Source organism: Somniosus microcephalus, chromosome 13 (assembly GCF_052327205.1).
Source record: "Somniosus microcephalus isolate GS21.2 chromosome 13, FLI_Smic_1.0, whole genome shotgun sequence".
NCBI classification, from domain to species: domain Eukaryota; kingdom Metazoa; phylum Chordata; class Chondrichthyes; order Squaliformes; family Somniosidae; genus Somniosus; species Somniosus microcephalus.
In genome coordinates this window covers 145,056,402-145,071,730 of record NC_140999.1, presented here as the reverse complement: position 1 = coordinate 145,071,730, position 15,329 = coordinate 145,056,402, and the positions used below count along the sequence as shown (strand labels likewise).

General features: G+C 44.6%; 1 protein-coding gene across 2 annotated transcripts in view; it reads right to left on the bottom strand.

The window, feature by feature from the left end:
* Positions 1–15,329, bottom strand: part of LOC147108642 (cadherin-like protein 26) — a 111,429-nt gene that overhangs the window by 15,008 nt on the left and 81,092 nt on the right. For both annotated transcript variants that reach the window (XM_086005335.1, XM_086005336.1), the window contains exons 14-15: positions 6,116–6,190; positions 3,522–3,611 (exon numbers count right to left, since the gene is read on the bottom strand). In XM_086005335.1, coding sequence (XP_085861461.1) covers positions 3,522–3,611; positions 6,116–6,190 — 165 coding nt within the window. The remainder of the gene's footprint in view (positions 1–3,521; positions 3,612–6,115; positions 6,191–15,329) is intronic.

Sequence of the window (15,329 nt, the reverse complement as noted above, 5' to 3'; positions counted from 1 at the left end):
GTTGTTGACACTGAATCAATAACCTTATTGAAACAGAAGGTTAAAGGCTCATGACAGGCTGACCTTTGGGAACAAGGCAATAGTTCATCCTGGTTAAGGTATTCTAATTTACACTTCGTAAAGAAGCACAAACATCTGCCTTCATAAAAATGACATCAAATAAAACGCACCTGCTGTTACACCGTTTCTTATCGTAAACTTAGAACACCTAGAGGAGAGACATGATTCTGTATTGCTATCAGCTGAGGTGACTGTAAGAATTACAGAAGTCAGCAGAAAAATTACTAGAGATTATTAACTTACATCAGCAGAAAACCTTAAAGGAAATGCCACTGGAAACAGGTATATTGAACTCTCAAATGGGATAGTAGACTCGCTGTAAAGGGGCAAAGCGATTCTTGGCTTCAGAGGCAGGCTCTGTAAGTCTACAACTCTTTGTACCTTGGGGATCAAAGGTACTGTATTTGATTTTGGTGGATATCCTGAATAAAACTAAGAACTGTAAAACTGTAGTGAAGTTAAGATTTGAGTGTAAGGATCTCTGATAATAAGATTGTAAAGCTTTCTCTTTTTGGAACTGTTGATGTTGCGATTGACTCTGTTCTGGACATTATGTGGACATTCTGGACATTTTTATATGCAGTAGCACCCTCTGGTGGTGGTTATTGTGTTAGCAGTGTGTTTGTATGAAACAGAGGTCATTTGACCTTTGTTCCTTTCTTCCTGTGTGAGGTCATTTGACCTTTGTTCCTTTCTTCCTGTGTGAGGTCATTTGACCTTTGTTCCTTTCTTCCTGTGTGAGGTCATTTGACCTTTGTTCCTTTCTTCCTGTGAGAGGTCATTTGACCTTCGTACCTTTCTTCCTGTGTAACCCAGGAAGTAGAATCCCAGGAAGTAGAATTCCAGGAAGAACCTGGCAGTAATGGAGGATTCCATAAGGGATTCACAATCCAATGTAATCTGATTTCATATGTTAGGCCAAGCGCAATATCTTTTCACAAATTTGTTCAAGTAAAGGCTTCAAACAGCAAACGGCTTCACGAAGAATTATTTTGAATAAGTGTTTAACTTGCTGGATAACTAGATAGGAGCACGTCTAGCACGCCAGTACAGACTCACCAACTGTAAATTACATGTTGGTTCTTTAGTAAATCAATATATTTTTAGAATTGTCTCACATAAGACTTCTGTATCAAACTCGCAAAGTCAATTTCTATACACTCTTTGGTGAGGAGTTGCAGAATTCTGGGGGAGTTTCCGGACCCTCATAATATCCGTAACATTAGCTAAACTTATTAAAAGTGCTATCTGGAGGACGGTAACATTTTCAGGTTGTTCCTTTCCTTTAGGGAGAGATAGTCTGGACCTTTAGACCCAATTAAGCGTCTGTAGGATTCGGCTACCTCAAACTTTAGTTGAAAGTGAACGTCTGAGGAATACGCCTGATCTGGGGTAGCCCTAAAGGGGCTAGGACTAGTAATTATCCCTTCAGAATGACCCCTGACTTCCTGCTGCCTGGACCTATTAATGGTCACCTTGGCCAGGCCCAGGAGCAGTCCCACAAGGAGGTCCTCTGACCTGCATGTTCCCCAGCCCCCCCGCCACCACCCCCCCCCACACCGCGTGACCAAAGATCAGGCGCATGGGACTGAAGTGCAACCAAAAATTGAGGAGCAGCCCCTTCAAATAGTGGAAGAGGGATCACAACCTCTCACACTCTACATATACATGAAGGGTGATGAGGAGGGTGTTCAAGTTTTTAGGCTGCACCAGATGGCTTTCTTAAGTCCAGTGTCAAATATCATTCCTGTAGGAAAGCCTACATGCCCAGTTAACTGAAGTGACTTTATATGCCAATATCCCAAGGTCAATCAGAATACTTTTGTTGCTTTAATTTGCATAATGGATATGACAGCAGCCCTCCCATGTAGTTGGATAATGGAAGAATAATCAAGTGGTTCCCAAACTGGGGTCCATGCAGACTGGCCGGTAAACAGCAAAAGGGAAGGAAAAAACCCAGAAACACTCAGCAGCTGTGCAGTGAGGAGGGGGTGGTGGATGGTTACACCTGAAACAGTGCCAGTGTTCCGACCAGGAGCCATTGAGCCTAATTCCACTCCAGGAAGAACAGGGAGGTGTTGTGTGGTGAATTATTCAACAGGCATGTTGCTGAACCTGTAGGGTTACCTTTCAGCTGAAGGGTAGATAAAAGCTTTCACATCACCAACCACATCAATGTTCACTATATCGGACAGCCCTGGCAAAATTTCATGCAAGCCCCTTTAACAGGAACTTTGCATTCAGAAATGTAAATGTGCAAGGAGTTTATAGTATTATAATTTAGATGGGGGAATCCGTGATTACTAATCCATTTGAAAAGGGGTCCTTCAACTGAAAAAGTTTGAGAACCACTGCCTTAATTCTTCACAGCCAATCAAGTACTTATTTTTAAGTATAGTCACTGTTGTAATGTCGGAAAATGTGACTTGTTTATGCTTAAAAACAGGGCAGTAGTGGGACCAGCATCAAGTGACGGGTAGTGGTGCTGACTTACTGCTGCGTTGATGTCTGTCCCCTTTTTTGGAGCTCCTGTTGGAAACAAGCAGGATACATATATGCTAATCAGGGTCAAATGATGCAGTTAATATCGCGCTGCCACTTTTGTCTGTGCCTGTCCGTATGGCTAGTTTGAGCTCTTGCCCAACCAACCATGGCAAGTAAGAGTCAGGAAGTGGCCATTTCCAGTGGTGATTAAAGGGATCCTCAGCTGCTGTCAGGAAAAGCTGGATGGAGCTTTTGAAGATGCTGGTGGGCTTTCCAATGTGATGTAGTTGCTGCTGTAGGTTCTGCACACACGTAGCCTGCTGTCCAAAGTCCTGTTTCATTGTATTCCTAATGCTAAATACATCTCCTCTTTAAGGAGCTGGTGCAGGTCCTTCACAAGCTGCCACCCCGACGGATTTCCCACTTCCAGATTGGCGAGCTGCCTAATGGGGAGCGCATTTCATGCTGGCAGCTTGCCAATCACATTATAATGAGGGCCACAGGCCAAAATCGATTGGGTGCCACGCTGACTCCTCCGGGCGGCCTCTGTATACAACCCGCCCACTGCTCTCCTGAATAACATGCAACATGAAAATTGCCCCCTTTCCCTTAACAATCATGCCTGTTATCATTTACTATTCCATTCGTAACTAGTTTGAGGCAGACTGACCCAGCCAGAGCACTTAAGATGGAGTTTGCTATTGGAGGCTGAACTACTGTATATAATATTTTTAAAACAGAATAAAGTTATTCCCTTTCATTCAGTCTTCGATTATAAAGAATATATAGCAAGATAAGCTTATTGAGCAGTTCACCATAGTTTTGAAAAAGCCGTAAAATGCTATGCATACTGAAAGAGTGATATTCCACATTTTAGACATTATTGTTGCATATTTGAAGTGTTTTCTGTCCCACATTAGGGTTTCTAGGGTTGAGAAGGATGCTTTGGTTAGTGACATAAAGAGATTTGTTCTTACCGAATTTTTCATGGTACCCCAAGCATTTGAACCATAACTGTATAAAGCGTTGCCTGATCTGTTTGTACCACTTTCATGTGATGAACTCTCCTACAAAGAAAATAAATCATGAATTCTGAATTAATTTAATTGCACCAAATACCTAAAAGCATTCAGGTTAAATGAACTGTGACTTTTTCTAAAGAGCAATAAAATATTTACTGCTTGTACATGTAGTTTATTTCCACACTACAAATTTCTGTTATACTTTTTGATTCACCAGCCCTCTCTGCAACTACCATCCTTCTCCACATTAGCTTCAGAATGTCTATTCATTTGTGAACTAGACCCTTGATATCCACGACCTTATTGTGGATGATTGCATTGACATGTGTTTGACTGAACCTTGACTCATGGGTGGCAACACCTTGCCCCTCAGTGAAGCCTCTCCGCCTGGCTATACTTTCCACCAGTTGCCTTGCCCAAACCTTCAAGGTGGCGATGTGGCCCCTATCATCAAAGCACACCTTGGTCTCTTCCCTTCCTCCTCTAGCAACATCTCCTCCTTCAAAAACTCCACCTTGTTCCACCCCTTTCATCTCTCCTGTAAAACCTCCATTCTCGATCGCTACCCCCCGCCAACACCCCCCCCCCCCACCAAGTCCCATCTGGGGTTTCACTATAAGATATCCTCCCTTTCTTCTGACAGCCTCTGCACTGAGCAGCTCCTCATCCTCAGTGATTTCAATTTCCACCTCAACTCACCTTGCCATCTCTCCTCTAATTTCACTGCCATTCTGTCCTCTCTATACCTTTCCCTCCTTATAAGCTCTCTCATCCATAATGACAGCCACCCCTTCTCCCATGCCACCTCCACTTTCACCTCCAACAACAAATGCGAGGACCTCTTTGTCACTATGATTGAGACCATCCATTCATCTGTGTCTGCTGATTCCCCCCACCCCCCGCTTTGCTTTGCCCACCAAGCAAACCTATCCCAGGCTCCCTCCTCCCCTGGACTTAATCCCACACCTTTCTTTAGTTTCTCTTTGAGTATCTTCCCTCATGCCTTCTCTGACTTAATCAAGGCCATCAGACCCACTTGGTTCCTTGATTCTATTCACACTAAACTGCTGAGCATTCAACTTTCCTTCCTGGTTCTTATTCTAGCTGCCATTGTTAAATGGTTCCCTCTCATCAGGTACTGTCCCATTCACTTTCAAAACTACCATCGTCACTACCCTCCTCAAAAAAAACACCATTAACCCCTCTGTCCCTGCAAGCTACCACCTCATGTTCAATCTTCCTTTCCTCTCCAATGTCCTTTGTTGTTGCCTTCCAAATCCATGCCCATCTTTCCAACAACTCGAAATTTGAATCTCTCCAATCAGGTTTCCGCCCTGAGATGGCCTTCATCAAAGTCACAAATAATATCCTCTGTGACTGCTGCATTTTCCCTCCTCGTCCACCTCAACCTCTCTGCAGCCTTTGACATGGTTGACCACACCAACCTCATCCAATGCCTCGCCTCGATTGTCCAGTTCAGTGGGATTGCCCTTGCTTTCTTTCACTCTTAGCCATCCAATTGTAGCCAAAGCGTGGCCAGCAATGGTTTCTCTTTCCACCCCCGCACTGTTATCTCTGGAATACCCTAAGGGCAGTGTTCCTTGTAAGGTGCGCGGCCGCGCATTACTCCAGGGAACCCGCGCAGCCAGCTTGCTGACATTTCAATGTAAAAACCGTGTATGTACGTTATTTTGAATGGCCTGTGCAGCCCCTTAAAGGGACTGTGCAGGGCCAAAGAAAATTACAGGGAACATAGCCTAAGAGTATATCCTTGGCCCCCTTCTGTTCCGCAATGTCGCTTGACGACATTACTTGAAGACATAGTGTCAGCTTCCACAGAAGCAAATAGCATACATAGGCCCCGAAATCCACGGCCCCTTCCAATGTACTCCTGCTGTAACTTAGCAAGAGTCTGCCAGAAGGGCTAGATAATAGGCAGAGCCTGGATACGAAGAGCATTGAACTTTCCAAGTTGGCCTTTTTGGTTGGCCTCTGTCATTGGTATAGGGAGGGGTATAGGAAGGGATGGGACTGCCTTACATTAGGACTCAGGAAAGCAGTAGCAGAGGTACACCTGGTCAGACCAGGTGTACCTCCCTGACAAGCAACAGTTGTGGGGATCACCTGAGGGTCCAGTTCAGGATTGCGGCCTGGACCCCAAAGAAAAAGGACACAGGTGGGACTGAGAAAACAAGGAACGATTCTTTCCAGTAGGCACCCAGCATCTCCTTCCCAGACCAGGCACTCTTCAGCTGGACTTTCCTGTCTCGTCAGTAGGCGGGCACCCTAGGTGAACATAGCATAGATTTTAAGGGCCGTAATGTCTAATATATTGGTAATATTGCTTTAATGGTTTGGGATTGTTCCATCCTGTACAGTTGTCAAAGAGGTAATGTGTGTTTTGATTAAGTACATAACTAGTGGGAATAGGTTCAAACCAACTGTTGAGTACATGCAGAAAGGCAGAGAGTAAAAGACCCATCCTCTGCAACTTGCAACTAAAAGACACATGCTCAGAGACATGAGAATATATAGTGATCTGTTCTTACCAAATAGTCCCCGTTAGCCCAATCATGCAAGTTATATCCTTGTCTCATTGTGCCACCACCATATTGCAAAAGGTCCTATAGTGAAAAGAGAAATTAATAATTCTAAATAAATTCAACTGGATAAAAAACTAAAAGCAATCAGATTAAATGAAGGACTTTTTTTTTAAATTAAGAAAATATTAACTGGTTCCAAATTTAACTTATTTCTTCACTACAGCTTTCTGCTATAACCTTTGTTCCTGATGTGACTATACCAGTGGTAATTCACAAAGCTAAGAAGGGTTGCTTACATTTTATGTTGTTTTATAACTTGTCTCAATAACCACTGGGACATCAAGCCACTTCTGGTGTTTTGGAGCAGACTTGAAGTGAATAAATGCTGGCGAGAGGAGAAATGTGTAGGACAGTGGGGAAAAAACTGACTATCAGATTTGCCCTAAACCTCTCTGCCTCTCCGCCTCTCTCTCCTCCTTTAAGACCCTTCTTAAAAACCTACCTCTTTGACCAAGCTTTTTGTCACCTGTCCTAATGTCTCCTTCTTTGGCTCGGTGTCAATTTTTGTCTAATTACGTGAAGCGCATTGGGATGTTTTACTACGTTAAAGGCACTATATAAACGCAAGCTGTTGCTGTATAACTCGTGGTACCCAGTGCAGCGTGCAAAGTACATTATGTGTACCGAACAGCAAGGCTTCTGCTGTTGAAACACTAAAAGATTAATGTATCAATCGCTCCCAATGTTTTCTCGCAATCATCCAGGAGAGTTAGCACAGTTTTCTCAAAATAGGTTATTGATATAACCCAAGATTTTGGGCCAATACCCTTTGAGCTATTGACAGGTCTGAACGTGCCACCTGCAAGTGATGAACTCCACTACAGTGAAAGAAAATCAAGAATTCTAAATGAATTTAACTACTCCAAAAACTAAGCATTCTGACTAAATGAACCACTGCTTTCTAGAGATTAATAAAATATTATGCACTTTTTATTTCTTCAATTTTCACTATGATTTTGCCAGCCCTGGGGAGGCGGGTAAGGAGACGGGACTGCCGGGAAAATGGCAGAATCTGGGAGCGGGTACCCATCCCACCCCCAGCCCGCCTCCGTGCCATCTTCCCAGGAGGCAGGTACCCGACCTGCGCTGGGAGCCGCCTCCCCTAGGCGGGAAGGGGATTAGTGCCAATTAACTGCCTGTTAATAGGTAGTTAACAGGTAGATGGCTCCGAACCTTGCCAGGGTCAGCGAGGCGGACCGGCTGTCTACGGGGGTCGGAGGGGCCGAGATGTCCGGTGTGCAGGTGAGTGATGGGTGCATGTGTGCAGAGGTAAGTGTGTGAGGTGTGTGTAAAGTGTTTTAATAAGTTTTACTTACCTTTACTTCTTCCTGCAGGCTTCCTCCCTTCAGGTCTCGGGAGTCCCTCAGTTCATCGGCACAGAAAGCAGAATGGCCGCTGAACTGTCAAAAGCTGCAGCCTTCTGCTTTCTACTCAGGAAGGCTTTCTAATTGAGTCTTGAGTAAAGACTCAACTTAGAGGACGGATGTCAGTGTTTGACAACTTCACAGAGCTCCCAAACGATGACATTTCATCTGTCAAAAGCTCTTGACAGATGAAACGTCACTCGCTGATGTCACCTGTAACCGGCTTTTCCTTAATTGGCCTGCTAAGCCCGCTGGGTGGGCTTAACAAGGTCAATCAAGGGAAAATAGCGTGGGTTGGCCACAAGTCGATGGAGGCGGGACTAAAACCAGATAAGTGGGAGTCCCGCCTCCAAAAGCTCCCCATTGAGTAAATCCAGCCCTTGGTCTCACAATGACAGTGATTAAACAAGAAACGTTTCATAAATCAGACAATCGTCTTGGAATTTGCGGTCAGCAGTGAAGCAAAGGCGTTTGCCGCTGGCCCCAAAGAAAGCTGCCCACAAAGATCTTGCGATCTCCGTGGCGAGAAGTTTGCCTTTTTCAACGAGCAATTGAGATCAGTGCAGTTTAATGGGAATCCCATAGCACGATCTGCTGTGCCGTCAACAAGCTGTCTAAGCAGTCAATCACATTGTAGAATTCTCACAGTGAACCAGGAAGTGAAGAAGTTGCTTTTATTGGGACTTTTTAAAAATGTTAGAGAGAACACAACAAAGATTGGGGCTCTCACATGGGGAAAAGGTAAACCTGAAATAAATAATTCAAATGGTTAAATTTGACACTCCACAAAATTAAAATTAGTTTTCCAGGGCCATAACGTTTGTTTCGCAGTCAATACAATGTTAAAACCCCAGTTACACCAAATCCAACAAGGTCTAACTTTTAATGGGGTATTTAACAGCAATATTACTATTGAAAAGCCCAAGTTTTCATGTTTCACTGATTCCCTGATTACACTGATTGCTGGCTATGGTGGTGGGGAGAGGGGTGGGGCAGGGCACAGCGCAGCCAGTGTCGGAGCAGAGAATGACTGATCGCAACTTCAGGATTTCCACGTTTAGATGCACATGCGCTACATCCTGAAGTTGCAGTCAGTTTCAAAGGAATAATAACAGCGAACGCTGTTAGTTCGCTGTTATTACCCACCACAAATTCCAGGCCTTTGTTTTATAACTTTTCTGAGGCTTGCAAATAGTTATGACCCCTCCACCCAAAATTAAAAGGAAAAGTCATGTTGGTAGATAACGTACAAAGCTGTACTCGCCACCTGTTTGGAAGCACTGCTGCTGAAGCAGATTGTTAACTGTTTGCAAACATCACCAGTACATGAAAAGAGTTCCTCCAGTTGGATTCAAACCTCAGTAATTTGATCATCTCATCCAAGTTTTGATTCCTGGTCTCACAATCACAGCAACAATTGACAAAGACGACACAGCCTAAAGTTTCCGATCAGCATTATTTTAACACCAGTTTTAACCCGTTTAAAATAAATGGCTTATCGAGCCATTAAAATAATGCTGTTTGCAGAAGCTAGGCTTGAGAAGGACCTCAATTTTATTTTGGTTTATAACTTATTTTGAGACCTAAAAACATGTATCCCTGCTACACTACTAAAATGAAAAGAAAATATCATGTTATTGAGTAACATATAGCGATTTGTTCATACTGAATTGTTCCTATTAGCCCAACCTTTTGAACAATTAGTATAGATTGGTCTCACCGTGCCATCAACAGTTGATGACATCCCCCACAGTGAAAAGAAGTCAAGAATTCTCAGTGAATTTTAGTGAATTTATGGATGTTATTTATTTTGGACTTCCAGAAGGCATTTGACAAGGTTCCAAATAAGAGACTGTTGACAAAAATGGGTGCGTATGGAATTGGAGGCAACCTGCTGGCTTGGATAGGGAATTGATTAGAAGGTAAGAGACAGAGAGTAGGGATAGTGGGTATGTGCTCAAATTGTCAGGAAGTAACTAGTGATGTTCCCCAGGGATCTGTACTGGGGCCGTAGTTTTTCACTATATTTATAAATGACTTGGATGAAGGTATAGAGCCGTATATTTAACTTTGATGATGACACTAAGTTAGGTGGCTCAGTAAATAGTGTAGATGGGAGCAGAAAATTGCAAAGGGACATTGATAGATTAAGGGAGTGGGCAAAACTGTGGCAGGCAGAGGTCAATGTGGGAAACTGTGAGGTCATCCACTTTGGATCTAAGAAAGATAGATCAGAGTATTTTCTAAATGGCAAGAAGCTAGGAACTGTAGATTAGCAAAGAGATTTGGGGTTGAAGTACAGAAATCACTAAATGCTAGTGGACAGGTACAAAACATTATTTAAAAGACTAATGAGCCTAGAAATTCGTCTCGGCCGGTGGTGCAAAGCGGGCAGTATCGGATCGGCCGCCCATTATACGCAGCGCCTGATATTCAGTTCCGTTGACTGCAATACAACTGAAGATCAAGTGCTGCGTATAACAGGTGGCCGATCCAATACCGCTCCTTTTGCGCCACTGCCCAAGGCGAATATCTAGGCTGTGGAATGTTAGCCCTTATCGCAAGAGGGCTGGAATACAAAGGGGTGGAAGTCATGTTACAGCTGTACAGACCTCTTGTGAAACCCAACTGGAGTACTGCATTCAGTTCTGGGAACCGCACGTCAGGAAGCATATATTGGCCTTGGAGTGGGTGCAGCACACATTCAGCAGAACGATACCGGGGGTTAAAGGGTTAAATAATTAGGGCATTTTGCATAGACTAGGCTTGTATTCCCTTGAATATAGAAGAATAAGGGTGATCTAATTGAGGTGTTTCAGATGATTAAAGGATTTGATAGGGTAGCTAGAGAGAAACTATTTCCTCTGATCATCTGATCTCTTCCTTGTATCGCTCTCCACCCACATCCCCCTTCCCACTCTCAACCCTACTTCCTTCTGTGTCCGCCCCTGGAAAAACTCTCTCCCAATTCACTTACAACTGCACTTTCAAAATCTCAACTGTCTAGCCTTTGGCTCTCCATTTACCACGGAATTCTGCAGCTACTGATTTGCTCAACCATACCCTAACCTCCACCTTTGATGCCCTAGTCCCCATTAAAACCATTGCGCTCTCCTCTCTCTCACCCTGGATGTTCCCCCACTATGGCCCTCCGCTCCGCTCCAATAAGTCCAAGGGACCCAGACTTGAACAGATATGGCAGACAACTGGTTTACCCATTCACCGGCATCCTGGAATGCAAAGATAAACCTTGGCATCTTTTCTCTACTGCAAACAGTCTTAATAAACCCCTCTCCCCGTCTCCTCCACTCTCACCTCCAATAACAAGTGCAAGCAGCTCGGGGACTTCTTTGTCACTAAGATTGAGACCATCCGAGCAGTTGCCTCTGCCACTTCCCTCCCTTCCCCTAGCCCACCAGGCCAAACTTCCGCTAAGGTTCCCTCCTGCACTAGCCCTGAACTCGCATCTTTCTCTAGTTTCTCTCTGATCACCCCTCATGCCCCCTCTGAGTTCAACTTGTCCATGAGACCCACTTCCTGCTCCTTCGACCTTATTCCCACTAAACTGCTGACCCAACTTCTCTTCCTGGCTCCCATGTTAGCTGATATTGTTAACGGTTCCCTCTCTTCAGCTACTGTTCCCCTTTCCTTCAAACCTGTCGTCATCACCCCTCTCCTCAAAAATCCAAACCTTGCCCCCTCTGTCCTTGCAAACTATTGCTTCATCTCCAACCTCCCTTTCCTGTCCAAAGTCCTTGAACGTGTCGTTGCCTCCCAAATCTGTGCCCACCTTTCCTGGAACTCCATGTTTGGATCCCTCCAATCAGGTTGCTGCCCCTGCCACAGTACTGAAATGGCTCTTATCAAAGTCACAAATGACATCCTATGTGACTGTGACAAAGGTAAACAATCCCTCCTCGTCCTTCTCGACCTGTCTGAAGCATTTAACATGGTTAACCACACCATCCTCCTCCAATGCCTCTCCAACATCGTCCAGCTGGGTGAGACTGCACTCACCTGGTTCCATTCTTACCTATCTAATCGTAGCCAGAGAATCACCTGCAATGGCTTCTCTTCCCACTCCTGTACCGTACAATGGGAGATTTCACACATTCATGAAATTTTGAATGGATCATGCAGCCCGTTAAAGCTTGTCCAACATCCAGTACTGGATGAGCAGAAATTTGCTCCAACTAAAAATTGGGAAGACCGAAGCCATTGTCTTCGGTCCCAGGTACAATCTCCATTCCACAGCCAATGACTCCATCCCTCTCCCTGGCAACTGCCTGAGGCTGAACAACACTGTTCGCAACCTTGGTGTCATATTTAACCCTGAAATGAGCTTCTGACCACATATCCGCAGCATAACTAAGACCGCCTATTTCCACCTCCGTAACATCACCCATCCCCGCCCTTGCCTCAGCTCATCTGCTGCCGAAACCCTCATCCATGCCTTTGTTAGCTCTAGACTTGACTATTCCAATGCACTCCTGGCTGGCCTCCCACATTCTACCCTACATAAACTTGAGGTGATCCAAAACTCGGCTGCCCGTGTCCTAACTCGCACCAAGTCCCGTTCACCCATCACCCCTGTGCTCGCTGACCTACATTGGCTCCTGGTTTAGCAATGCCTCAATTTCAAAACTCTCATCCTTGTTTTCAAATCCCTCTATGGCCTCGCCCCCTCCCTAGCCCTGTAATCTCCTTCAGCCCCACAACTCCAACAAGTCCAAAGATGTGCGGGTTAGGTTGATTGGCTATGATAAATTGACCCTTAGTGTTAGGGGGATTAAATACGTGGGGTTACGGGGATCAGGTGGGATATGTGTCGGTGCAGGCTCGATGGGCCGAAATGGCCTCTATCTGCACTGTGGGGTTTCTGTGATTTCTGTGATTTCTGTGAACTCCCCGAGATATCTGCGCTCCTCTAATTCTGCCCTCTTGAGCATCCCTGATTATAATCGCTCAAACATTGGTGGCTGTCCCTTCTGTTGCCTAGGCCCTAAGCTCTGGAATTCCCTGCCTAAACCTCTCTGCCTTGCTATCTCTCTTTCCTCCTTTAAGATGCTCCTTAAAACCTACCTCTTTGACCAAGCTTTTGATCTGCCCTAATTTCTCCTTATGTGGCTTGGTGTCAATTTTTTTGTCTTTTAATAATCCTGTGAAGCGCCTTGGGACATTTTACTACGTTAACGGCGCTATATAAATACAAGTTGTTGGTGTTGTTGCATTTGACCCCGAGATGAGCTTCCGACCACATATCTGCAGCATAAATAAGACCGCCTATTTCCACCTCCAGAACATCGCCCGACTCCGCCCTTGCCTCAGCGCATCTGCTGCTGAAAACCTCATCCATGCCTTTGTTACCTCTAGACCTGACTATTCAAATGCACACCTGGTCAGCCTATCATGTTCTACCCTCTGTAAAAAAATAATCAAATTAAACTAAATTGCTTTTCTAGAGATTCAAGATGTACAAAACAGAGAATACGAGTGGATCAGATTGATGTTGGTCTTTACTTTGAGGCTCCTCTAATAGAAATCATCATTAAGCCTGTTGCTCTAAATTGTTAAACATGCAGAATAGTAAGGTGAATAAATCTATTCCAAGAAATATACTTTAATACAATGAAAAGCTCTATATGCATAAAGGCAAATTCTGGAACATTCTCTATTCAACAGATCTTACCATTGTGGATGGAAGAATTGCTTTGGTCACCGTATAGCAACACTAACGCATTCCTGAAGATTTCTTGTGAAATCATCAAATATTGCTTTCATTAAATAAGTCCAGTATTGTTGTAAACTAATGGAGGTGACTTGCCATATGGAACTGACTGCAGTTAAAAAAAAATGGGCACCTGTGCCAGAATGGCTGCACCTCAGATATTGTGCCACATTTTAACTGATGTCATTTGATAAAGCACATTTAATATTTTTGTGGCATTCAGCACGTGATGTGCTGGGCACGGCATGGAAGTCAAAGACGGCATTATTGGATGGCAGCAGCGATTGAAGGGCTGCTGGCTGCCTTTCAAGTGCTACCATTTCTTTTGGAAATTTTAATGTGTTGGGCAACTAACACCCTTTTCAAGAATTGGCTGTTGGAGGCCAAGGAAAAGCTGAGCCAGTAACAATAACACAAGTGCGTGAATTTTAATTCTTTACATGGGCCTCCCTTGAAACCACCATTGGAAATGTGCTTTCAGCATCTGGAGAGCTGCTCACATGCCCTGCAGTATTAGAGGGAAGCCCCTTAATTTATATGAAATAGGAAGCCTTCATGAGCCTTTCACACAGTCTGTGTTAGGTGTTTGCAGTGCATTTATTGAATCAAGCATGGAGTAAGCTTCAGGTATCTGTGCCCAGTTACATGAGGCTCGGATGCCACAAGTGCTGCAGCAGTTTGGGCACAACCTATCACATTATTGACTCCTTTACAGACATATTTCAAATAAATCCTAATTACACAGCTTGGAACAAATAATGCATTGTGGAGTTCAGCAATTTTATATAGAAATAAATTAACCTTAGGTTATAACCTAGAACAGGCGTTCAAGCAAGTAAAACATTACACCAAACTTACTGCAACCCACAACCTTATCTACATAAGAGAATATCTCAAAAGACCTTTGGCAGATTGTACATTCAAACACATCTGTAACACAATAGAATAAAGAAAATAAAGGGACTTACGCATGAGTTGGACTGGTTACACCCTGCAACAAGAGCTATTTAAAAAATATTTTTCTAAGCAAGGATTTCTTTTTTCCAACCTTAGCAGTAGTGTCCATTATTTGTCTTTGTGAAGCACCATGGTTTAACTGTGTTAAATACACCATTTAAACACAAGTTTTTGTTGTAATCTGTCCCTACAATATGATCAGTAAAACAGAGGAAGAGTAGCCTATAGACTACAGTATAATCACAAACATCCCAAAGATAAATAAGGGAGGCCATTTGGCCCATCTAGCTCAACCTTCCCCTACATAATATTTTGGGATACAGTGTATAAGTAAATTGAGACATGACATATGGTAAGTGTAGCATGCTTGGGAGGAATTGATGGCTTTGGACCTATGGGGGGAGAAATTCAGTATCGCCACGTTTGGGGCGTTATACTCGAGCGGGCACGAAATTTGCGCCATTATCGCCACCTACTGCTAAATTGACCTGCTTCACCCCAGGAGGTGCTTGGAGCGCTAAAACAGGTGCTGCACGACTGTCTTAAGGCGCTAAGCCGGAGAAGCGAGGCGCTACCACCGAGGGCGGGTGCAGCGCAGGTGTGGCCAGTTAGCGATTGCACGCAGACACGCTGGCGCCGGTCAGCTCTTAAAGGGGAGGTTCGATCTTGGATTGCAGCCACACCCTGCGCATCGGAGCCCTGATTCTCGGCCTGGACAGACCTGCTGCCACATTCTAACGCCTAGGACCATGGAGAGGGCCAGGGAGCGAGCGCAACGGTTCAGTGAGGGGGCCCTGGAGGTTCTGGTTGGCGCAGTGGAGCGCAGGCGATCTATCCTGTTTCTGGACAGTGGCAGGAGGCCGCTGCCCAATGACTATCGCAAAGCTTGGAGGGAGGTGGCTCACAGAGTGGCCTCCAGCAGCATGGTGCCTAGGACCCCTGTGCAATGCAGGAAGAAGTTCAACGACCTCACTCGGGTCGTCAAGGTGAGTACCCTTTTCAGTATCCTCTTCATCCCTGCATGTCCACCTCACTTTATGGCCAAAGGGTCCTGAAAGCCCCAATGCCCAGCCCTCATCCAACACCTATGGGCCTTTCATGAAACTCACAC